The 25,638-nt window shown below is 42.8% G+C and overlaps 1 protein-coding gene and 2 non-coding genes across 4 annotated transcripts; 1 reads left to right on the forward strand and 2 right to left on the reverse strand.

Moving 5' to 3' along the window:
- Window positions 1-1,529: 1,529 nt before the first annotated feature.
- On the reverse strand, window positions 1,530-23,910 carry LOC135491120 (protein shifted-like). Of its 2 annotated transcripts, none has more exons than XM_064776784.1 (9): window positions 23,715-23,910; window positions 17,110-17,249; window positions 7,134-7,236; window positions 6,652-6,804; window positions 4,501-4,617; window positions 4,027-4,128; window positions 3,732-3,827; window positions 3,315-3,410; window positions 1,530-2,277 (listed from the first exon to the last, which is right to left on the reverse strand). In XM_064776784.1, the coding sequence occupies exons 1-9, from the start codon at window positions 23,836-23,838 to the stop codon at window positions 2,162-2,164; spliced, it is 1,047 nt and encodes a 348-aa protein (XP_064632854.1). In that variant the 5' UTR covers window positions 23,839-23,910; the 3' UTR covers window positions 1,530-2,161. The 2 variants fall into 2 exon arrangements, with proteins under 2 accessions (XP_064632854.1, XP_064632853.1); XM_064776783.1 differs by having other exon boundaries at window positions 3,192-3,410.
- LOC135491868 (U5 spliceosomal RNA) lies at window positions 6,052-6,172 on the reverse strand. The gene has a single exon (XR_010447947.1). It is a non-coding gene; the product is annotated as a U5 spliceosomal RNA (small nuclear RNA).
- On the forward strand, window positions 6,491-6,562 carry Trnae-cuc (transfer RNA glutamic acid (anticodon CUC)). Its single transcript has one exon. It is a non-coding gene; the product is annotated as a tRNA-Glu (tRNA).
- Window positions 23,911-25,638: the final 1,728 nt, after the last annotated feature.

Here is a 25,638-nt window from a genome sequence, read left to right on the forward strand (position 1 = left end):
GATGGTGGAAAATTACCCTTGATAATCATAGAATCTTAAGCACCATCGCGAGGATTAACAGATCACAAGATTTACCAAACATCGAAAAAATTATTTCATTTCTCAGAAACCAAGTTATTTTGAGATCTCTCCCAAGGAGATTTTTCTAAACCCTGCATAAAATGGACGTGTCCAAAGCCATTCGAAAAACAATCCCAATATTACATAACCCTATTACGTCATAGGCAAACAGCTACAATAACCACTATTCATTAGGGTATATTCACGAACGCAGGGTGCTGGCAAGCATTCATGCACGCCGACTAGGGGAACAATTATAGAAGACGTATTAGATTACGTAATCTTTCGTGATTACAAGGATTCGAAATGAGCTTTGGCAACTATATTCACTCAAGTGTACCAAACACAGTTTTTTACGTTCATTATACATTGTATGTACTGAATTGTACAATATGATATGGTCAGGTAAGGTTGGCCCTGTTTCAGCCAGGTTGTATGTACATGTACAGGCAAGTACATGATATGTGGTACTACACGAGGCGCCTCATGGTGGAAAGCATGGGTACTATCCTCCTGGTCGGGTAAATCCCACGCACGAAAAGACAGCCGAGGATTTGCGAATAGAACCAATACCACGAACTCTCTCGGTCGAAATGCCAGCCAAACCTGAGCGCTGTTTGCTGATACAACCAATAACCCCAGTGAGGTTTTAGAAGATCGCATTTTGGCATAATTCACGGCTTTCGACACGTTATTCCAATGTTGTCTCACCAAATACATAATCCATTGTAAAAATTATCACTGTAACCGAGGTGGTTTCGAATGATTGGCCACAAATTGATCGTCTGCTTCTTGTCCCCGCATCAAAGCCGCCCTAGACTCCGGGGGGCAGTCCATTACGTCATCCTACTTGGATCCCTGGACAGGACGAGGCCGGTCCAATGCGTCCGGAGTGTAAGCCGCCCCCACACATCACACGATAAAGGCGGCGAGTGTGACATTCGGTTGACAGTGAGAGTTATAAACTTCGGAAAGTGTATAATACTGTTTCATAAGTCTGCAGAAATATCAAGGTCGCCCGCTGTCATATAGTGCCGGATCGGGTGACGTCACTTTCACTCAAACCTCGGACTAGTTTTCAAATATCACCTATCAAAAGTGTGCGCCTGACGTTTATTTGCCCTCGTGCCGGTAACATATTAAAGCTATTTCAGGGGGTTGATGTTATCACGCTAACCTTCTAGAAACTACTAGACTGACACAAGGTGATTGACAATATCTAAAGTCAACTTTAATACTAAAAATCGGTGGCAAACAACATTGAAAAGCACACATCCTGACATTCCCTACATCCGTCGCCTCACGCTTACTCTTGCGCTCGTCGTCTGCAAGATGAGCAAGGGTCAAGATGCTACATGCGACGCAGATGCTATTTGTTAAGATTGCGAAACTAGCATAGTCGCTCCGGCACCATCTTGAATATCTGGGTTTGACGGATAGATCAACTAACAGACTTAACTGATTGCATATAATATTTTATTCATGTATTCCTCATCTCATATTAAATGTTCCTTTCTCAATATTAAATGATGCCGATTACGGTACCAGCAGAAAAACATGTATATATTTACATAATATTTCATTTTAGGTGCACCTCGCTGAAAAGTTCTTGGAAAGCGAACGCAAGACAAGGAAACCTTGTCACAATAGATAACCAATATTTCACAGGAAAATCTTCAGATAAATGATTAACATTGCTTTTTACACTATGTACATCGAGTGGCAATGAGCCCCACATGGAGGCCGCCTGACCTAATTTCTGATACGTCCATACATGCAGTCATACACATGTATGTATAATATTGAAATCCATTTAGACGTTTTGGCATCATCTGTATTACATAATCCATGCTGAAGACAGACGCGCACGACTCTTATTAAATGTCCCCATTTCTCCAGGCTTTACATTTCAAGACCATACTCTCGCATCAGTAAAATACCATTCTGTTATCACGAAAAAGGTAAAATCCTCGCGCTGCAAAGTCACATTCGGCCACAAATAGTCCCAAAAAGTTAAGTATGCGCCGTCGTTTATACCGAACTCTGTTCAGCCGCACCCGAGTACCGAGTCACCACGTGACCCAGGTAGTGACGTCATCTTTTAGTCCTTCTTTTTCGCGGCGGCCAGTGCGGCCTCTTGTTCCCGTTTCTGTTTTCGTCGCTCCCGTTTCATCCGCCGTAACTTCCGCCGGATCCGCGAAGCTTGACTCTTGTGACCTTGAAAAGAAGACAAGGTACACATCGTCATTATCTGGTCATTAATAGTTACTTTGGGGGTTATGTGATGACGTCATGTCACATGATGTTGTCAAAAGTCATCTCTTTGATTTATGCACTTTATTGGGGTTAATCCGCTGTCGATGTTGGTCTTTGGCTGTGACGTCATCACAAATCAAAACCCCACCAGACTGGGTACCTTCTGAAGATGCCCGATTCGCCATTCCTTTTAGACAAGTAATCTGATTTGGAAATTAATGCAGTGAAAGCCTATTATGTATTGTGGTAAAGTGAAGACAAGAGCAGATACACAGTGCCGCCATCTATCATAAAAACTGTGCATTAATGCACGATTAATGCAAATTACAAATTGCATGATAAATGGCGACACTGTCTGCTCTTGTCAGCAATTCAACCCTTTTTAAATTGCTCTATAGCCCTGTTAGCTCTCACCCCTTCCGTGAGTTGTGCTGATAAGAGCTGTATTGACAGTTATCTCGAGCTTTTCGTCTGTAAAATGACTTTGGAGATTACGTGGGGTAGATTTCGAGAAGGGAATGCGAGGGAATAGAGAATGGTTTCGTTTACAGTTGAATGAAAGGGTCACACGTTCTTATCAAGAATGTGAAAAGAAGTGAGGAACGACAAACACCGAACAAAATAATGTCACACACACGTAAACAGTGTATTGTAGACAACGTAAGAGAAATAAACACTAGGATAAGATTGTGGGAAGTCAGCATAACATTTTACAAATGCCCGGCGGATTCGGGCAAAATAAAATAATGTGAACTAAATATTAACTCAGTGGATATTTACAGAGTCAAGTGAAAAAGTAAAGGTGTACCCTAGAAATAAATCAAGGTATAGAAAGAAAGAGAACATCTACGATTTTACTAATATTGCAAAATTACCACGTTTTCCGCGCTTACGACGGCGCTTTTTATCCAGGTTAAGTTTTTTCGTTTGCTTCCTGTCTTTGGCCTTGACCTTCAACGCGGCGGCCTTGACCCCAGTGGCTTTGACCTGGGACTTACGTTTCGTGCAGTCGTTGCCGTGCCAGCCGAAGTCGCAGTGGCAGAGGTCAGCCTCCACGCAGCGCCCGTGTGGACCACATATCTTGCGGCACACGGCTGGAAGAAAGGATCAGAGTTATAAAGAATTTTTATGACTGAGAGGTCTTGCCTTCAACCTGGAGGGCATATTTACGAAGTCTTGATGCCCGGATCTAAAATTGCGGCATCGTTTTGTTGCCTTCTCCTTGTTGGCAAAGTGATCTTTTCAGGATGAGGTCAACCATGGGGTCGTGCTCAACCGATCGGTCAACATCGGAATAATTCGGCGATGGCGTGATCCCAAGACATGGCCGCCGGGTATCTTTCAGAGGTTAGAACCGGCACCATGGCGCACGCTTACTTTGTTCCGCAATGTAACACTGGAAAAGTTTTACTTACGTATGTGACACGTGTGTCCTATGTAGCCATCTTGGCATTTACATTGATTATATCCAATACATACACCATTGTTGAGGCAGGTTGGCCGACACGTAACTGTGGGGAAAATAAATCAAATTTTCGTTCATAAGCCCTTTGTTGATTCTGATTTCGTTCGAACATTATAGAAAGAAATTTATTCGTTTTTCATAGTCGGTAAAGCTGCCCAAGGGAACCAGGTACAGCGTCGCTCAAAGATATCGCAATGTGAATTCTACCGTTGCATCAGGTTTATTAACCCATTCTTTTTACTCACATCTCGCTATTTCACACGTGTTTCCGGTGTAACCGTCCGGGCATGCGCAGACTCCAGGTGATATACACTGCCCATTGTTCATACATCTCGGTTCACATAACGCTGGATAAAAAAAGAAGCAAATATAAACGAAAACTTACGAAAAGCAAGTTATAATGTTAGACTCACTAAAATACTGTCTGTTATTGTGATTCACATGGGCAGCGCGAAAGACAAGACAGAGCCGTGTTAGTTTGCAAAACACGAAGTAGGTTTTCCGGCATAGGGTGACGTCAGAACCAAAAACGTACATCACGAATTCCGGACTTGATGCACACGATTCACGAACATTGATTGACAATTTGATATGATCATGATATGAAATTCGCGTCGTGACTTGAATTCGTTATTTCGCTTGTTCGCAATTAGCATTGACGCTGACACAGCGCTTGAAACCTGACATGACGTCATTACAGTTTCCTCGCAGTTGCTCACCTAATTCACAGAAGCTTCCGTGGTACCCTTGGCGACACTCGCAGTCGCCGTGTTCATTGCATCGGCCGCCATTTTCACACTTGGAATCACAGCTCAGGTACAAACTCTCTTTTTTGACTGCAAGAGAAAAGGGAGAAAGATCATATTATGAGCTGGTGTAACAGTAACAAATGCCCCCCCCCCCCTGGAAAAAGTGTCCGGCCCTATTGTATTCTGCAATATGGCTCTATAGAGACCCTGACCGTCAATAGCTCAGAGATTGAAGCGCATAATAGAATCCTTTGTTTCCCGGGCATTCTATCCTAGGACATTTTAAACTTCTACACCGGCATAATAACATGTCCGTTTAAGCAGAAGATTACTGAATAGACATAGGCGTGTTACATAATGGCGAATGAGCATTTTGGAAGTTGTTAATTGAAGTCAATAACCTCGGCTTAGGGCCGTTCTGCAGAATTTCGATGAAACGCGATTAAAACGTGACCTCGGACTCTTAGAACGAGAAACTGAGGTCAGGGCCTATTTGTTCAAAATCCATTTTGTCACTAACGCTGGCGTTAACTTAAGTTGGCGTTAACGGAGATAATACCGAGTTAAAAGTGAACGCCAGCGTTAGTGACAGAACTTGTTTTTGACAACCAGGCCCTGGCCGCTTCATCAGACTATCACTGCGTAAGTAAGCATGGTTCGACCCATCTGAAAGCATGTCAGTAAAGGCCCCAGGCTAGCGCCGACTGAAAGTGGCATTTTCAGTTATCGAATTATAAAACTCAAATTATTACTCTTTAAACAAACATGATCAATCGGATACTTAATTCTTATCATTAATGCTTCAGCTGGTGCAGTTTCCAACTAAAGCATGGCGCACTGCCTATCCTTTACAAAGTAGTGTCGCCCCAAGAAAGTTCCTCTAACACATTTATCATTCTTTTATATCAAAATATAAACACGTTCAATTAGAGATAATTGTACGGGTTATTGGTCGGTTTTGATGTCATATTTGATTAAATCACAAATAAACAGTAGTCGTACCAAACAGTCAGTCACGTCCTTATGTGAAAACTTTTCTGATCCGTTGTCCGAATGCCAATGAAAAAATAAAGCGGATAGGGGCATCGTCGAATACCAGAGTCAGCCGCATGCTCCTCCCCTCGCACACGTTACATAAGCTAGGGTATTAGTGCGAGCGTTGCACCGAAGTTCGGAATGGGATAGAAGGGGAAAGCGTAGCACTTTGTCTATAGTGGTTTTGTGCCCTGTAATAATCGACACAGCGTTGGACATCTCAGAGACATGCTTATAGTAATGTGCACCAAAGATGGCCTAATTTAACCTTGCAGGGGCAATCGTTTTGGGTTCTTGGTATCTTAATAGAGATGCATTCTGCCTATCGGTGCGGAAGGTATAAAAGACACCAGGAGAGTTGAGGGATGTGTGATGTGTGTCATCAAAGTCGTTGGTCTGGGTCTCTCCTGTCATGATAGCCCAACTGGCCTGCTTCACCAAACGAGTTAGATCTGGACCTCGAGAGGAATATCCTTGGTTTTTATCACCCCGCCGTTAGGCAGGGCTACAAAAAATGTCTATAGACTCATTAGAGTGTTCCTCTCCACGGAAATCTTTAGTAAAAGGCGAAAGATTTATGCGTGGGATTGAAGAGAAACCAGAGTGACCGTGCTGGAGCCCCCGTAGCCACCTAATCACAGAGCAATTGATGATTCTCGTGGTTTACGAAGCGTGGTATTGAATGAACTTATTGTATCTTCATATCAAAGGATAGTGTAGAAAACTTAATACTCTTTACGGTAAATCCTAAATTATACTGTAAAAAACATTTTAGTATTGTTTTTTAAATATCTTTTTAACGAATGTATTAATATTTGGGTTTGAGCCTTAGTCGAGAATGTTGATCGGGCCAGCGAACAATGGATGACTTATAGACCAAGGCCGCTCGATATCTTTTGTTCAATGCCTCATTGTTGTCCAGCAATCCCATATGGTCTAGCGGTTAGGATTTCTGGCTCTCACCCAGGAGGCCCGGGTTCGACTCCCGGTGTGGGAACGCAATAATTTTATCTATCCACTTTCTATCGTTATTTTTATACATATTGTTTATATCTGACAACGCGAACCCAGTTTCCGAAAACTTACCTAAATTTCCATGGACGGCGCATTCTTTCCTCATTCTGAGCTGTAGAGGTGAGCCATCTATCGGCTTAGCCCAGGCATCTGTGATATGTAGTTTTATATGCAGGCTGGCGATGCCCTTTTTTCGCCCTGTACATGGAATGGCAACTTCAAAACCTGAGGGGAGAAATAATGCGTCATCGAAACCTGACATTGGTCTGGCAAAATCTTCCTAAAACCCTATGTGCAGTTGCCATGTAACAGAGACAATGCAAGCTGTTGTAAGTCAAAATGGGCGAAATTAGAATACAGTACTCGCCGTCTCTTTGCCATCCTCTCACTAACAGGGCCTACAACCCGACTTCTCCGTACGCATGTTTCCGAGGGAGTACGTATTTATCGAGTGAAATGCCCTGTCAGGATGTCTCTTTGCGAGATCAGAGCGTTTTGCAACAAAATGAATCAGCGCCGCCGTTGGTATAGATGGCCACTGCGGGGTCACTTACTAGCTTGCTCCCCTGAGATGAGGCCACTGACGGGGATACTCAATAACGGATCATATAACATCATTGTGTCCATCGAAAGAAGCTCGGCGAAATAATACCAGTACTGCAAGGAGAAAAAAGGAACATATGAAACTAAAACGAACGTCTCTCTCTGCCAAGTTACAGAAAGCCGGGTTTGTTCCGGTCCGCAAATGACAAAAGAGCCTTTGCCAGCTTAGGTCCGTTCGGCAGGTTACCAGGGGGATTGGCCTTGCCTCTCTGATAGAGGTTGGGTGAGGTTAGCTCTCTACCGCAAATTGGCCAATAACCTTTTATTGCCTTCAACTGGAATCGTCTCTCTGCACCAAGTTTATTCATCAGGGAAGTGAGAATGACACATGTGTCGAATGAAGCGTCGCTCTGCATGGGCGCGGTTCCAATCCGCGATTAACCAAGAGCCCTGCCGCTGCGATAACACAGGAAACATCCCTCAGCGCCTAGTTTGCTTGCCAGGAAACCGTATGTCCCACATGTCAAACTCTGACGACTATTTGTCATCTCTTGGATGCGAATCAAGGAAATAAAGTCCCAACAATGGTTGTACAAACATAACGAGAAGTGTATTTGTTTTCGCCTGCTTGAGATGAGACAATATTTGTCCAATATTAAATTTCGGCGATTTTAGAAGAAATTATGACCAAGTTGAATCAGGTTGGACAGTGGTTGTATGCTTTAGATTGTACTCGAGTTGTGTTGTATGGTTGTTGATTAAATTTCGGTGATTTTATATGAAAGTTAAGCCAAGGGGTTTGCTCTAGAATGTACTTGTTGAGTTTGCCTGGCCGCCCTTCGCCACGGCTGTCTCCTCTCGGCGCTCCCATCCTCCGGCGGAGGACGAGAATCAAAGTCAGCCGCGAGACCAACCTGGACGAATGCGTTGGCACTCGACTTGATGTCTTGACAAGAACGGACTTCGGACTTTTTCCTAACCGCGTCAAAGAGTGATAAAGAGGATGCAGCTTGCGAAGGGGCGTCCTGTGGACAGGGCATGCAGGAAGCGATATTTTCCCGCTCACCGAATATGTCGCCGTCACCAGGTGAATTTGCATGCTTGGGGTCTTGGAAAAGCAAATCGGCTTTCAAAAGCAACATCATAACCGCCTTCTAAATGGTCGATAGAGAAAGTAAAGGAGAGACAAAAGATTACCCCTCCCCTCGCCTCGGGTAAACTGAGCACCCGACTTCTGGACCTGTCCAGGCTTCTCCCAGATACCGGCCCGCCCGTGACTTTTCCATTGCGCAGGACAACAGCGCTCATAACTAAGGTTGGGAGGCCGGGCCTTGTAGAGTAATAGTGATATTGATCACTCTTGCCTGGTTCATTTTGACCCCAAAATATTACTATCATTATCGAGTGATCCCCGCCACGGAATCAACACACGGTTGAACCGAGAAAGGACTACATCGTGCAGGTTTACTGGGTAATCCACTTTTTTTCTGTGCTGAAACCTGACTATGTCGGACACACGAAGAATCTCGATCTGTTTGTAGAAATGTCGCATTCTGTTGATTAGGAAGCGCTATTCGTAGATGATTGGAGGATGCCTCGAATACTCACCGGTGCATCCGCAGGGTTCATAAGAATATCGTTTGTAAACACAAGTTATTATCATTCATCATGAGGTGACTGGGAGAATATTAAGCTCAGGTCGGCCTACAAATCTCTATCAACGTACCAACGCTGTTTGACTACCATCGCCACGCCGACTTACCGGCGGGCTTCGTACATCCTAGTTTCCTCCATTCATATTCAAGTCATGTTACAAGGATATGCACACACCGCCGGTAGATCGACACGACTATATCGCCGGAATGGCGGCAGATTACGCTGCGAAAATGCTAACTGTACCCCGGGGACTGTACCGTTGCTAATAAAAATCCCCCCCCACCAATTATTTGGGAATCAAACGATTGATAAACTATAAATCTACATGGGCTACTAAAAGAGCACTGTCTCTTGAATACTTTCGTTTTAACCCAGTTTCCGTTTTCACGGCATTTTTTCGGATAATTTCACTCTCATTTTCCGGGCAATCACATTTGCTAAATAGAGATTTCTTCAACGGCACGCCATAGGAACTTCCCGATCTACTCTGAGTGGGAGGAAGCGAAACCAACTCTATGAATTATTGCTGTCAAAAGCTAAGCACTTTCGTTAGAAAAGGCAGTTAAAGCAATCGAACTTGTCTTACTAAAGATTATACTGCGATCGGGTACCAGTATATTTTACTTGGTAGAGCAATTTCTCATCTAAGATGAAGGCAGTGCGCCAGAAGAATCTGGAAAGTTCCAGAATGGACTGCAAAATGGCTGCTGCACTGAATTATAAACCGGTAGAACTACTGACGATGTCGAGTCATGACGTATAGGCCTATGATTCCATTGTATATCTAGGCATTATCGCTAAAAGATGTTGAACAAAGATTACGCACAAAGGTCAAGGAGGATACCGCGGTGACGTCACATCACGTGATCCCGACCCATATTAGTGATCGCTATGGCCAATCAGATTCACTCTACTGACAGCACCAGCACTGAGCACATCTCCACGTCTCACTGTCTGGTGCGCTCCTGTACACAAAAACACCAATAGACATGAAATATTGCAATACCTAGTATGGATTCTTCCTGTGTAAAATAAAATTTACAGAGCAGATTAACTTCCACGAATAAAAAAGACGTTTGGCGTGGCCAAAGTGCGGAAATAATGTTTTTGCTAAAATACACTACGAAATACATTAGGCAATGCACTACGCAATATACAGTAGAGATGCAGTTGAGTTTGTTATTGTTTTGACTTAGAAGCCCGCCCATATCATAATATATTCATGTATTCATGAAGTATGAACTCATTTCTGTCCCATACAACTCTAAGAACAGTCAATTTCTCCTTAAATCATCACCGAAACCGCGATATACGCGGGAAGATTTCGTTCTATTGTCCGAAAATGCATGATCTTACAGGGGCGCTAACTCGACAAATAGAGGGGATCTATGGGGATCTATGCGAGTTTTAGGTCTTACAGGTCTCGAACTTGTAAAATCTGTAAACATGCCTCCAAATCCCATTATGATAATGAAGAGATTGCCCATATCTGGGAGACTGTTTTGAAACCATCGCTAATTTTGGAAGATCGGTGCCCGGCTATTTGGTTAAAAAAAACCTATTTTTCCCCATCAAAACAGCACTTTTCATTATTCAAATGATAGCTTATTGTCTGAAGACTTATTTCATAGCAGAAAAGTACTAATAACTCTGATTTGATGCGAAAAATCTAACTTTTTTGATGACTTGATTTTCCCTTGGCCGTGGATCGAGTTTGTTTACAATATGCAGCGCCATCTTGGAAAAGCCGTGACGTCACCGCGGTATCCTCCTTGCACAAAGGTTTGCACATTCTATAAAGGCGTATAAAACGACAGGCATTACAGTGGCCTTGAGGATAAGAGTGTTGGCAAATAAAACCGGAGGTCTCGAGTTCGAGTCCCGATGAGTGGATCTTTTATTTTTTTTCCTTCCAGAACTCTCTGCGAACTCTCTACTCGTCCGCATCGTCCCACGGCTTGCTGGTTTGTGAAATCAAGCGCATCGAAGCATTGGAGGTCTATCATATTTCAGGCTGTATTCAGAGGGGCCTTTCGGTCGTTTGAATTTCTTACTATTGCCGCATGGGGTGCTCTGGTTTTGTGCATGCAGTTCAGCTTTAAGTTGGTAAGTTCAAATCTGGTGTGTTCACTGATTCGGAAATCCCACTTCTGAAGCAATCTGCCGTTAAGGAACCTGCCTTCACAGCCCGTTGGTCTATCACACGATATAGGATTTGACCATGACGCCTAAAGCGCATTGACTCACAGCCCATCGATAAATGAGCGGTTGCATTACAGCAGGTCAACGATTGCTTGTCCAAACCTCGAACCACGAAGCAACAATGATAAAATATACCTGAAATCTAACATTCAACGGCCCTGCTTAGCGACCACGTGGACGAGACTGGCGGGATATTTCCACGTTATCTCGTGGTATCTCCAAAGGACCACAAGCTATCTGTCAGATACACGTGAAAGTCTTTTAACGTCTAAGTATCCGTGGATAACTGGGTAATTTAGTACGAGTAAGGTACAACTTTATCACCTATTCTGATAACTCTGCCTTTGGTCTGTTTACTGTCTAATTGATGAGCAGGAATAAGGAGATATCGAGATCAAAGATGACTGAAAGCACACAGGCGGCGCTATGGCTTCCTTGGATTTCTTTGTAACCTTCAACATAAATTCAATCAATTATGATGATGCATAATGTAGTTTTTAGACGTCCGGATTTCTTATGGAGTGATTAAGGTAACAAGTGTGGGCGGGGTCGCCTGCCTATCGCAGGAACAGATCAGACGCAACTCCTACGCAGTACATCGCTATCGTCTTTTTAAGTGTCTCTCTTAACCTCTCTGTAGTAAAGGGCAGACAAGAAGAGGGGAAGTGCCCCCCTCCAAAAGAGCCTACGATTGACCATCACCAAAGCCTCCCGACCTTGGACAGTCACCATGGAATATGGCGGGCCCCCAATGACAACCTGTCCGTCAAAACCCGCCAACATCACCTGTCGATGTTCGAGTTGACAAGTTGAAGGAGGACGATGTTAAAGATGCCAAAGTCTGTCAACAAGGCTAACGATTCAAAACGCTTTTCTGAAGTCACACCTTGACCAATCAAAAACCCTTAATCCTGCATGTCATTAATCTCCAACGCAGACATAATATTCAAGAATATTCTCTCTGCCACTATGAGGTGCCATGTTCTGACGTCACTGTTCATAAAACCGTGTACATGTATAGTGTAATCAGACTGAGCATAGCCGCGACCACAGATTCGTATTCACTTTGGGGATAAAATGGCCAGAACGATTTATCTTGTTCATAGCTTAAGAAAAACACCCGATACGGCCCCTCAATGTTGATTGCTTGTCAATCATTCCTGACTGTCATCAAAGTTCATGTTGACAAACTCTCAAGTCTGTCTGTCCACTCTCTGTCAACATGACTTCTGCGTTTTTACATCCATAACATGCCCAGGCCGTGACTTGTGCCCGGACTTATAAAAAAGTTTTGTTGACACTCAGAGAAAGGCTGACTTTGTGCATCATCTCCCATCAAAAAGTCTTGGACCGGTTCCCACAACCCTCCTCTTCTCACAGTAGCTGCAGCAGCATGCATTTACAGCCGAGCGAATCGTTTGTTCCCGCGACATTCTCTCTTGGGACATTTCAAACTTCTACACCGGCCCGAAAGGGTTGGCGAAAAACCTGATCATGCCCGCACTCACCCTTGACATCACCTCAAAACTGTCCATCAGCCGTTTGTCAACAAGGTCTGAGCAATACACCCGAGTCCTTAACTGCATCCGTTGTTTACTCGTCTAATTTGCCAGATTGAATTTAAAATAAACATTGAAAATCCGAGGCTATTACTAATGGCTCGAACAGGATTTGACTCTTGGTAGGTAGTTGTCGAGAAATTTCGCTTTAAAGGGACTCTATGGCAAGAGCTTTGCTATATTACAGTACATTAGTAACTCATGCTTGTACGAGAGCCAATAGCCCCCTTGAAACGATGGAAAATGCCCCAGGTGGCTGACTATATAATTCAGAGTTTATCTTGTGTCAGCCTTCTTTACAGGTCCTCTCAATAGCTAGCATTCATTTGCTCCGTATACAGTAGGGCAAAAGTATGATTATAGTATAGTAAGCGGTAGTCTATGACTGCGCAACCTTTACCAACGGCACGGCTTGGAGATTACCCCTAAAGAGGTACATGTACTTCGGCTTGTTGTCCGGCCAATAGGCACTTCCAAGATATGAGTGTCATGAGCCTTTCAACATGGCCAAGGGTGACAAAGTATGCCTTATTCTCCCTTTAACTAACTGAATAAACTGTCAGCCTATATCATTACAGTCGATTCAATTTGCGACCTCAGTTGGTGCATTTCGTTTATCATTTGATATCTTGGAAAGTTGACGTGGGGTAATGTCGAGGAAAATTGGAGCTGGGAGAACGCGCTTCGAGGTCAAAGGTTTGAAAACAACGGAACTCCGGTTCCTGTTCGAGACACCAATACGTCATCTTAGCCGAAATTTTGTTTTGGTATAGTGTAAAACACTTTTTGCAATCATGAAATACAATGCTTCGAACCTGATGAACTACTCATTCTTTGATTTCATCAGCTTTCTAATACTGTCAGCCGAAAAATGTTTGCGCCTTTTACTTTTGCAATTCGCGAAAATTTCTTCAGAAAAATTTCGCTTTTCTTTGGCGGATTGTGACTTTTTCTTTTTTTTGTGACTTTTTCTCCATTTTCCTTAAAAAAAATATTTTCGCGAATCGAGATTATTCGCGAAATCCGCGAACATTAATAAAACGTTCACGAAAATTTCGCGGTTTTTAGTACCAGATTCAATGTCGCTAAACCCAACCTGAAACATCATCTTTGATCAATTGGCGTATGCATTTTGCAAAAATGCAGGCAAAAACTACATGTATGTGTAGTTTATTCTTAGCAGGCAAATAAAACTGGTCTTCAACAAGGATGACTTCCCCAATGACTTTCTTCGAATGCTCCAATCACTCATTGGTTTCCACGGTATTCCACGCAAAGATGAATGAAGTATACCACGAAACTCCTCGGGAAAGTTCTATAAACATTTCCCGTTGACACTGAGGGCTTTAATCAGCGGAGGTAAGGTAGAAGGCAAGGTTCAAGAATTGGTAAACAGCGTACTAATGATGCGTGCTGGGTCAAGTAATTGGAAAATCAACCTCAATATTATTCTTCATGCACCAGTTTGATTAGTGTTAATACTGCCTGACATGCAGGTTTAGAATCGTTAAGCGCGTGTTCACTATTCTTTTCATCCGTTTTCTTAACGCATGACGAAATTGGCACTTGGGGATGGTTTCCGTAACTCTTAGTTTCCACTGAACGCGATTTGCCTGGAATACGATTTGTCTTGAATTGCACAGTGTTTGCCTAATCGAAGAAACAAATCCTTTGTTTGGGTATGCAATAACCAAGCCGAGACGCTCCCGTTGTTGCAATCATCACATTCGACCGGAGTTACATAGGGTTCACTTTCATGATTCACTTGTCATGGGCTTGAAAAGTGACATCGTGAATCGTATGTAGCCCGCTCTTTGGAAATGACTTGTTCGTTCTTCATGTCACGCATGGAAGGTGAACAGTGACACGTTACATGTGACAACGTAAACGCCATCGCGGCCTTACATGCGGCAGTATTTTGTAATTTCACGCCGCACTTCACCGTAACAAGGAAAAATTGCATTCTGTGTGAATGAAACTCATGCAAAATCGCGCCGAAATCTCACTCGATGGGTGCAAATCTACCCTCTATCAGCATAACTTACCCCTCCCCCCCCCCCCCCCCCCCCATTCAAATACAAACGACAAGCGATTGCAAACCTCGTCATACTGTATTCTAGAGACTAGTATGAGCCTCACAAATTCTAACTCGCATTTTACGGGAAAAAAGTGAAATTGTTATTTATCGTTTTAATGACTTCATTAGTAGAAGATCGTAGAGTTTACAAAAAGCGTCGATGCCTTTTATGTTTTACACCACATTTTTCTTTCTCGTCATTCATCAGACGCTAATGTGCTTGAATTGTAAACTGCATGTCGCTTAAGCTGACACGGGGGAGATGGGGAAATTGAGAGATCACACTCGATACAGGCTGTTCCAAGATGCTTGAACATTAAAGGCTACTATAGTTTCTCTGACATCGTTACTTCAATCCTACCTTGTTAGTCAAAACATCTAAGCTCTGTACAACTCTGGCAAGGGCAATAAGACTTGAGAAAGAGAGTTCTCATCAGTCTCCCAGCCTCGCCATTGGTCACTTTTGCCAAGTGAGCAACTGGCTCGACATTTCCATACTTTTCAGCCTCGAGGTGAATAAAAGGTTGAATGTCCTCTCATTGGAGACTCCATTGTCCACCTCACAAACTAAAACGGGGAATTCCGAAATGTCTCTCAAACCTTTGGGCTTGAATGAATGTTGAGGGACTCTCTCTCTCTAGCGACATTTGAGGATACATCCTGTCCAATCAGGTGAGACGAATTCTGCATCCCCGGGGTGACCATTTGCGACGGGCCAATAAGAATGCTCTATTTCTGGGTGCTCGGACGTTCTGGCATAGATAATAGGGAATGTCGAAGGATTTTGGTCCATTCTGCTTTCGAATATTGTCTCATTAGTGATTAGGAATCAGAGACAATCACAAGATAAGATTTTGGGGAGGCTTCAGTTTGACATCGCTTTAAATCCGCGGTCAGTGCAGCCCGCTAAGAGTGACCCGTCGAACCCACTTCGATTTGTAGAGTAGATGATACTGCCTTGTATGAATTTGTAAACAGAAGAATACCCCAATTTTCGCTTTACTCTTCGCAGTGTGTCAATCAGCATGTTCTCCCCTACCCTGGATGTTAATGCTATACCAATAACACAATATACGGCACAATATATATGGAGTCAGCCGCCCAGGAAAGATAAATGGTCACCAAGAGAACGAAACATTTAGCCTCATCACATTTGAGCATCATCTTGGGACTGCCAATAGTTTATACTGAGTGAAAGATTAAGAATGATACGCCCCTGTCGCGAGGGATCAATTTGTCATTTAGAAGTCGTGCTAATCCATCTCTGGGTGACTTATTCTTTACGATGTCAACGCACTCAAGGCTCCGAGCCCCATCTAGTCATGCCTGCACGGATTGCTGCGGCGGTTTTATGCACAAGGGCAGTGTTATTGCAGGAGACAATCAGGATTAGAGTGAGCGAAATATTAAGATTACTCAAGAATGGTCACTAGTGTTGTCAGTTACAAGTCCTAAAACGTCAATGCGAACTTCTATCCCATTGTTCGACATTTTCACCACGAGATCGAACATAGGAGAGGCTTGTAGACCTTGGCGTTTCGGGGGGTTGCGAAAACTCCCTATTGCACCGGAACGAAACAACGTATATTAACGATGGCGTCTCAATTCGTCTACAAGGTGTTACATTTATTGTCAAAACTTCGTCTGATCAGTTATGTAACATCGGCGACGGACTTGCTACAGTCAAGTACAGGGTTCATTTAAGGAGAAGCACCAACGCGAGCGAGCAGTAACCGAATGCCTTGGGCTCTCACCTCAACAATATTGATACTTCGCGCTTATTGCATTGAATATCGCCAGAGTTCGTTAGGTGCAGTATTATACGTGCATAACATATGCAACAACAGATGTATGCTTTAATTCCTTCCCAACAGATCCTGCAGCCCCCTGTTTCGCTGCCTCGAGGCTGAAGCGCCCCCTGGGGCAAAGATACAATCCTGCACATGCCACAGCGTGGTTATGAAAATCATTTTGCAATGGAATATGAATGTAAAGCAGGATAAGATGTTCAGATGAAGCGTCTATTGCAAGGGCCTTACAGAGGTGATATTGTGATTTCTCGGAACTGACCATCCCATGAACTCCGCCTGACCTGATCGTGTAGTAGGCCTATGAATTTATATGAAACGATACGTTTTTGTAAAGTTTTGAGTCCTTGTAAAACTGACTTCCGGCGGCATTCCTGTGATCTAAAGCCCTATCCATGAAACGGAAGTGCTTTATAATATCTTTATAGATCACTTTCAATAATGGACAATTGCCGCTCGTCATATACATGTAAGTGTGGTTTGAAGGCACTTCACATCCTTTCAAAATTCGACCAATTTGAAGCCAAAAAATCCGTCGTTTGATATATTAGAGATTAAATCGGACACCTATCCCAGGACATATGAGACTATTGCACAGTTTCGTAAGATTTAATTGGAAAACATGAAATTTTGAACGAAGAAACTTGGCCGCATTGCGCTACAGCACATTGGGGACGATCCTTACCGTTGAACGGCCTGCTTGCCATGTCAGTCGTATCCGTTCCACTCGGGCAGGAATGGGCGGAAGCTGATCAAAGAATTTTGGATTTTTCAAAAACGGAATAACTTGACCATCTTGGATGATGTATATGTCCATGGGAATATCTGAAAAATGAGAACAGAGTTGCTTTAGATATTTTGAAGGGAGGCATTAGTTTTGATACTCTTGTGAGGGAAATTTGAAATTTTCACCAATCAGCGCGTTTTCATGTTGTGGAGCAGCCGCAAAGTGTGCGAGTCCTGGTGAAATAAAGGGTTACTCATCTACAGCGAACCTTGAACAATTAAAGTGAAGTCACAATAATGCTGCACCCTTTTGGTGAAAAAAGTAAGGTCAAGCTTGATTGTGATATGATTTGAGCCGCTAGCCTGACTATTATAGGGGATTCATCTGATCAGACATCAGAGCACGTTCTCCGGATCAGCCCACTCTGGGACCCAGGGACACTGGCCACATGGCCATCTATACGGTGCATCAATGTAGACAGAGGGTCAAGGGAGGAACACGAGACGACAGCCAGGTTTTAGTATAACCATAAATAGAAATTCGAACGCAAAGTGTAGCTTGAGTACACTCCGGGCCGGGACGCGGAGGCCTCGGCCTCGTCCCTCTTCTTCCATGCATGATTACTTAGGGATACGGCACGCCACCAAAATAAGGCTGAGGTCCGCACTTGTCCTCCTGTTTCGCTACCATCCACAATCTTTCTCTTACATTTCCGCCAAGGTATAAAAACAGCAAGTGCCTTTTTACACACACTGTTATTTACCAGGCATGCATTCGTGTAAGTGTCTAAGTGCTGGCGGTTTATTTGGGAGAATCGTGATTTCCGGCGTTCAAATATCTCATAAATAATACTAAATGTTGGCATAACTCGCATTAAGCATATCAAGGAATAAATATTTCAGTTGTGTTTTATTTCTTGCATACAAACACGTGTTAGTGTTTGAGATATTGATCATATGTCATTGCTTTATGTAAACACCATTCCTTGCACTACTCGCGGTGGTTCCTTGGTTATGACGACCTGCGGTCGTTAAAGAGAAAATGTCTCTCTTGTAACTCAGACATTTTATGTGTCTGGCTGCATGAGCGGCTTCTTAGGCCTTGATTGATATAGAGTTCACGTTTTCACATGTAACGTGTCGCTATTCACTTTCCATGCCTGTGCGTGTCTTGAAGAACGAAGAAGTCATTTCCAAAGAGCGGGCTACATACGATTCACGATGTCACTTTTCACCTTCACGTCGGGTTTTTAAGCCTAAGTCAGTTAACTTGATACAAGTGAAAATTGACAGGTGACAGCGTGAACCTTATAAACTTGTCACGAGTTAACTGACTCAGGCTTAAAAACCCGACGTGAAGGTGAAAAGTGACCTCTCGAGTCGGATGTAGCCCGCTCTTTGGAAATGACTTGTTTGTTCTTCACGTCACGCATAAAAAGCGAACAGTGGCACGTTACATGTGAAAACGTGAACTCTGTAATCGCAGCCTTGGAGAGGGCAGGATAACTCTTGTCAAGGTCGAGAAGCAAGAAATAAGTGGCGCCCGCCGGACCGTGTAGTCGGCATCCAATTCCGGGCCAGAACCAAAGAATCGCTAGGAAGGAGCCATTTCTGAACCTGTGCTTCACCAGGATTGGTTCGCCATGTGCGTTTGGTTATGAGTCAAATTCACATTTATTTACATGTGACTATAAATCAATGCAGTCCACCTGTCCTGGAGGAAAGATCAAATAATGACAAACCACTTATATTCAGCTATAATTCAATTAGACATGAGTTTGTATTTGGTGTGCAGAGATGAATGTACCTTTTCTGGTGAAGCATTATGCAACACCCGGGCTAGATTGATAATTTCTTAATTTGACTGATTTTGCTGAAACATCAGGGGCGGATCCACGAGCCAGGAAAGAGGAAAATTGTGGACGTGTTTCCAAAGTTTCATGGTCAGGTTTAGGGGATCTTTGGATCCGCGCCTGAAACATATGAATTTCACTCCAGACCCCCGAATACAATTTTAACACCCCAAGTTTCAATCCTCAGGAACTGTGTCCGTCTACTACAGAGACCAGGACGGCTCGTATGGGGTTGATTTTGGCCTTCAATTATATGTAACATCAGACAACAAGGTGTCGCGAATAGTCATGTCCACCATCAGATCATTTTGAAATGGGGTCCAGGCGCAATAACATAAATGTAGCGTGAAATAAGTGCAAAAGTAATGCATTTGGGACATATAAATTGATTATTTTCACTTTATACATGTATACTTCAGTTACATGACACACAAATTCGCCTAATGATGATTTATTAAACATGTATCATTTGAACGACGCAAATATTTGATCGATTTTCGTCGAAATAATAACATGTACATGGGTGTTACGTCAACTTAGCACAATATTTTGCATAATGCATCTTTGATCGGCGACGTAAACACGCCTTGCCTTCGATGAGGAGTACGCCAACAGTAGCGAGGTTCCGCAATCTCACCAATTACATAACGGCTTACGAAGTATACTGCTTTTTGATATCTAAAGAAGAGACTACCATTGGATGCTTCGCTGATCAACGTCAGTTACTCCGAACCGGTAACTTGGGATCCAAAATTTTGTAACAAATCGACAACATGAATGCCATAGATAGCTTTAAATTTGGGGCGAATAGGCTAAGTCTTATGACGAATTCTGGCTCATCCGGCATTCAGCGCTACACTTTCTGATAGGTCCTTGGTTGGAAAAAGCAGCCACAGGGTTAAGTGTCCTGGCCAGGGACTGTAGCTATTAGGCCGCCTTCAGCTCGTTACATTTCACATCGTATACAAACGACTCTAAGACATTTATCACGATGACAAATGTTTAGACAAATTTTTCATTAATGAAAAATACCTACAACATAACTGTACTTGACGAGTATAGGTACACATGTACAAGGACATCTAAAGGATTTTAACCTATTTGCCAACAATTCTCTATAATTATTTTTTTTCCAACCTGACATTCATTGTCAAAAGTTTGATATTCCCGTGGGTTTGACAAAGGAAGGCACATGTTCGGCCCTCCCACCTGCATATCATCATTCCGGCCTAACAATAGCCGCAGCCCATACGACCCGTGGGCTCTCTACGGAGTTTGAGCATTCCGGCGCGGCCCGCTCAAATCTGATAGTCACACAGGGCTAATTAACCACGGAATCAGCACGAATTGTCAACAAATGACATCGCAGTCAGCATGTTCCTTTATGGGCTATTGTCCCGTGGCATTTAATGACATATTGTCATCCTAATGCACCGCGGTTATTCCCAAATATACCGGAACCTGCTGTTGATATTTTAAGTTCTCCTGAATGGGCCTTTAATAAAATTCGTAGCGAGAGCCATGTATGTCATTTAAGTATCGCTAGCGTCCCGCTAAAAATGCGTATCTCATGCACTCTGCATATCAGTGATAATCTTCGGATGTCGTTTTGTAGTTAAACATATAAACAGGAAATCAGTTTGTGAAACTTTGAATTGAATGACAGACCATAAAATTTAAGTACGTATATTAACTACATGTAAGTTTTACCAGAGATGACTTTCAAATAGATTTATAGATATAGATATAGATTGAAAGCCTGTGGTTTTACTTAGAGGCGGCCAGAATAATGATATGAGGGTAGGCTATATAGAATATATGTAGGTGGAAATTATCAGTTTAAAACAAGTGAGTGATGTAAAGCTGATAAAAGGAATAAGATCCTTGAGCTGTCGTTCTCATGATAGTCACATTATATGTTATTATCAAGCTGCAAAGGCTATTTGTCGTTAAGGCAGAAATTCTGAATATGTGACCTTCGCCTAGTAACCTATGGTAGTTCTCCCCGGGGGAAGTCCCGCTGTGTTCTTTGACTTGGCGGCGCGAGTCCACTGTGAATGATTCGCGATGTGGTGTTATTTGCGATTTTAGTATCATATTATAAAGCGTTACTGATGGTAAACCGAAAGTTGTACCCGCAATTGAAAGTATCTTGGCGTTGTGTTCCCTCAAAGGTATTTGGAGTATCGATTTACAGCAGTTTGGGAACCGGTGTAGCAGTTTCAAATGGTCCTCCCTTGAAAAGCATCCTTCTTTATGTATGGTTCTAGAGAGACCCAGAACCTTTGATACCTCACTGATGAATTGCGCGTGATGAAATACATTTAATTAAAAATTATCAGAGTGAGTAAAGTGTTTCATTCGCGTGTGCTACGGTCGCTGTCTGTTTCACAAATCGCTTCAGTCTTTCTTCATTAAACAGTTGTACTACATCTAGACACCGGGCTACATTAGCTGAGGTGAACTACGCTATATCACAGTTCTTGAGACAATAACACAGCTGTTCAAAATCTCAAAATTGAGAATTTGGCATCTGCCTGATTCAGAGGCTAAGATAACATTTCATCAAAGTAGAATAACAAAGCGTTGACTATATTTGGGAGAATTGTCGCCCGTCACTGAGTATGTCCTTTATTTTTTGAAGCACCACTCCACGGGGACGGTAATGCGCAGATTCCCAGTGATAGTGGATGAGTAGGGAAAGCCGCGCTGGGGAGGCTTCCGTTGTCTATGCCGTATAATCAGATCGAGATATCACTAAGATATGACCCAGTCCTAATCTGCCAGTGAATAAGGCAAACACGTTTTACTGAGATAGACGCCAAAATAGTTTACTTGGCTCAAGTGGAGAAGACACATCGCAACGCCAAGATACGCCAAGAGACTTGGGGAGGTGTGAACAACCAGGTCCAGAAGGTTTTTCAGAGAATTGACAAACCCCTTGAGGTTTTTGAATTTATTAAAACCGTCAAAGGGTTTTTGATTGCCCTCTACGGGGTGCATATTCGTATTGGCTGAAAAACCCTGGTGCATTTGAACATTGAATAGCCAAGTATAGGCCTACCGCAAACTTGGTGCAAGTAACCCTGGACAAGTATTTCGGATATGAAATCCATGCGGACTCATCGCAAGATGCGGCGTTAGATCAACATGCCTCATGACTGGAGCTTCTCCCCAAACCTACCGCACTATCAGATGGTTTATTCAGCGAGAACAGAGGCGGCCAATTAGGCTGAGTTACATCATTTACAACGGGGATGCTTCGGACCCTGAATCCCTCGCCTGTCGCCCTTTGTATGCCCCCATCAGCTCGGAGGGCGCACAAAGCATTGGATGATGGGTGTACACGCTGGTTTGTCATTTTACATCCCGGAACATATGCCAAAAGGCGGTGAGGGTAAGAATGCGAACTCGACACTGTCATTGTAGTGTTGTTGTCGAGAACTGGTTGAAGATTCGATGCTCATTTTCTGCGCTGGTATGCTACTGACACCAAATAGATAAATGTCGATGTGGTTGACGTTGGACATCACCCACGAATGCTTCTTCACCGGATTTCAGTCACAAGCTGTGAAGTTTCCAGCGCATTTGTTCCTGAAAGTTACACACAACCTACTAACTCAATACATTAAATTTACATACGATTATAAAATATCATATTTATCAAATCTAATGTGTTTTATTTCGATATGATACTTCTTAATATGAGCATATGGAATTAAAAGTGATGCAATTACTTAATCGACATTAAGTAATCAAACTGGTAGCGTAATAGTTGACAATAACTGAATTACTTCGGTGAAAGCACCATTAAGCGAAATTCTAGTTCGCGATGTTTCAAGTTGTGAAAATGCGCAAGTTATTTTACGTAAAATGAAGTTATCACCACCATCAATATGGTAGTTATTGAATTAGATACTAGATATTTTTATCTAATCAACCGTTGTTCCGTATTTAGTATACTGCGGAATGCTATACATCGATGTTTGCCGTGTCTTGGTTGGTACGATCTCAATGTGGGCTCGGATTCAGGACATATTCGTATATTCGTCACAGTGAGCAGAAATCCTTGGTATATTGGTACGTCAGATTCAACAGAGTAAGGTTCATCTATCACTATTGAAGATATTATCATAGATGGGCAAATTTAAGTTCGTCATTTCGACCCATATAAAGTTTTCCGGTTTATAGAAGAAACATTTCTAATGATGCCGGACGAGGAGAGGGACCATGTTGGTGACCATAGGCTTTTCTCCGTCACAATCTTCCTATAAGATAAAAGTGACAGGTTCCAGACCACAAAATCAGGTTTTTGTTTTTTAACGTTTAATATGAGATTATAAATTAAAACGTAAATTTCACGGATTTCAAACTTCAGAAGAAACTGGGTACTGGCGGAATTGACAAAGAAAAGACGTTTGACTCAACACGACGACGGCCCATTATTACACATATAGAAAGGTCATGTCGGGTCGGTGAAGGTATAGGTAAATTTGGCAAATCTTCATTATTTACAGAATGAAATAAAAAAACGACATGCTTCTGATATCCTTAAGCAGCCCATCAAATCAAATGCTTTTCCCCTCGTTCCAGTACCTCAAAACACAACCCCTAAACTGTCAAGGAAGACAGTCAATTGGCCGGGAAAGCTACTCCATCGCATTTCGCTGAAAATTCCCCACAATCCTGCAAAAAGCGTACGAAAACTCACCAAAAAACTCTTCAATTACATTTTCATCTATCCACATGGAAAGTCTCTGCTCAGAAACGTAAGAACAAGTTAATCCACACAGAGAGAAAGTCAGAGTCCACGCTAATATCGAATTGTGCTCCATAATCGCGTCGAGTTTCTTCCAATTTCAGGTGCTTTTTCTTTCTGCCTTTTTCGAGCAGACGTTTTGTCGAGCCTTGAGTGGCGGCGGAGGCAGTGACGTCATTGGTGCGCTTGTGCATGTGTGTGTGTGTACCTGTGCGGTGCAGGTAGTGACGATGCTTGGTGTTCGCTGGTGGCGGCTCCTAGGAGGAAACCTTGACATTTCGTTACCAAACACAGAAAGATCGCTCACACTCAACTGAGAAGGTTCACTTGGCATGTGACACTTAACGAATTACCATTTAGCAAACAACATCTGCATCTGACCTAGTCCTGGTTCCTGTCCCTTTTACAAGGTCAAACACCAACGTCAAAAGTACGTTTACGTTGCTTTCGCGCCTGATAGGCATATCAGTTTTTGACCACTGCCTTAAAAGGAGCATGTCAAGTAAATTACATCTACTTAGATAATCAGAGCCCGGTTGTTCAGAACGAGTTTTGTCACTAACGCTGGCGTTGACTTAACTTCGCGTTATCTCCTTCAGTGCAGTGTATGAGACTAAATTCACGGCAGCGTTAGTGACAACTAACCAGGCCTCGGCAGATATCACGACAGATAGTGATGACAAAAAGGCAAGCGGATGATCGTGAACGTCCCACTTATGCAGCGGTCAGTGACACTATCCCAGGATCACACTAGCTACACCACAAATAACTTACATCCTCGTTCGTATACCGGAGCTTTCAATATACTCACTCCGCTTCTCGATATTTCAATATTTTGTGTATGACGTACGAGTGAAAAACCCTGAATCTCAGGATGGAGATTCACGGATACGCTAGCCTTCAAATATCACATACATTCTGCGTTTTTTACACCACTGCTGTAATTTTTACTGTGATATAACAATTATTAGGAAAAATGGCCATATCATACATGTACAACACACACAAACGAAATTCGCGTTCAATAAAACCATCGTATTATATTCTCAACCTTGCACATACTTCGTCTAACATCTAACCAATCCAATATTCAATTACTGCATCTATTCAATTATGAAAAGAAAATCCGTAATTGAAATCAATTAAACTGGGCAATTAAAGTAGAAAATACGGTAGGCCTGCACAATCATGTAGGCTACTTGTTCCGAGGTTTCGAGTCAGTCACCTTCCGCTGAGCGATTTGCAATTTACCGCAACTAAGGCAACTGCAGCTTGCGTAGCGATAGGCCTATTTCAAAATAAATCCTACAAAAAGCGTAATAAAAAGTTTCTTCTGGCGATAATATGGAATCTCAGCCACCGTAAGTCATAAAAACGACATATTCGTGAGTATTTATACACCAAAATGTGTTTCAAATGGTCATTATTTAGTGCAGTAACCAAGGTGTTAGCACATTGAAATAGGCTCCGATTCGCTGTACATGTGATGGGCTTGCAGATGGGTTCTCTGCACCACTGCGGCATGGTAGGCGCCCTCTATCCCCAGGAACGTTGACCTACTTCGCGAAAACCTTGGCCGACTCATCTACAGGCCAACCCCAACACATGCAACGAATGGAAATGGCAATAGCAGCTGTAGGTTACGACTGTACATTATACATGTACATTATATCTGTGACCTTCACACCAAGTATGGAAATAACAGTGTATGTAACGGATTCACTGATGCCAAAATCCAAATCTCGTGTAATGAAGTCAACTTCCAAGCAATACATTATATATACACCTGAAGAGAGTAATTTTTGTAGCTGTCATTCTGTTGAGGAATGTACATTTGTATTTCTGTTTTTTGAGTTCAGCATCAAAATAGAGCTTG

Source organism: Lineus longissimus, chromosome 7 (genome assembly GCF_910592395.1).
Source record: "Lineus longissimus chromosome 7, tnLinLong1.2, whole genome shotgun sequence".
NCBI lineage: Eukaryota > Metazoa > Nemertea > Pilidiophora > Heteronemertea > Lineidae > Lineus > Lineus longissimus.

Coding starts and splice junctions, on each gene's coding strand:
- LOC135491120 (XM_064776783.1), bottom strand. CDS start 23,838: ATGGAGCACAATTCGATATTAGCGTGGACTCTGACTTTCTCTCTGTGT. Junction 4,618..6,651: donor CGCCGTCCATGGAAATTTAG/GTAAGTTTTCGG, acceptor TTTCTCTTGCAG/TCAAAAAAGAGAGTTTGTAC. Junction 2,278..3,191: donor TCGTAAGCGCGGAAAACGTG/GTAATTTTGCAA, acceptor CTTCTTTTCAAG/GTCACAAGAGTCAAGCTTCG.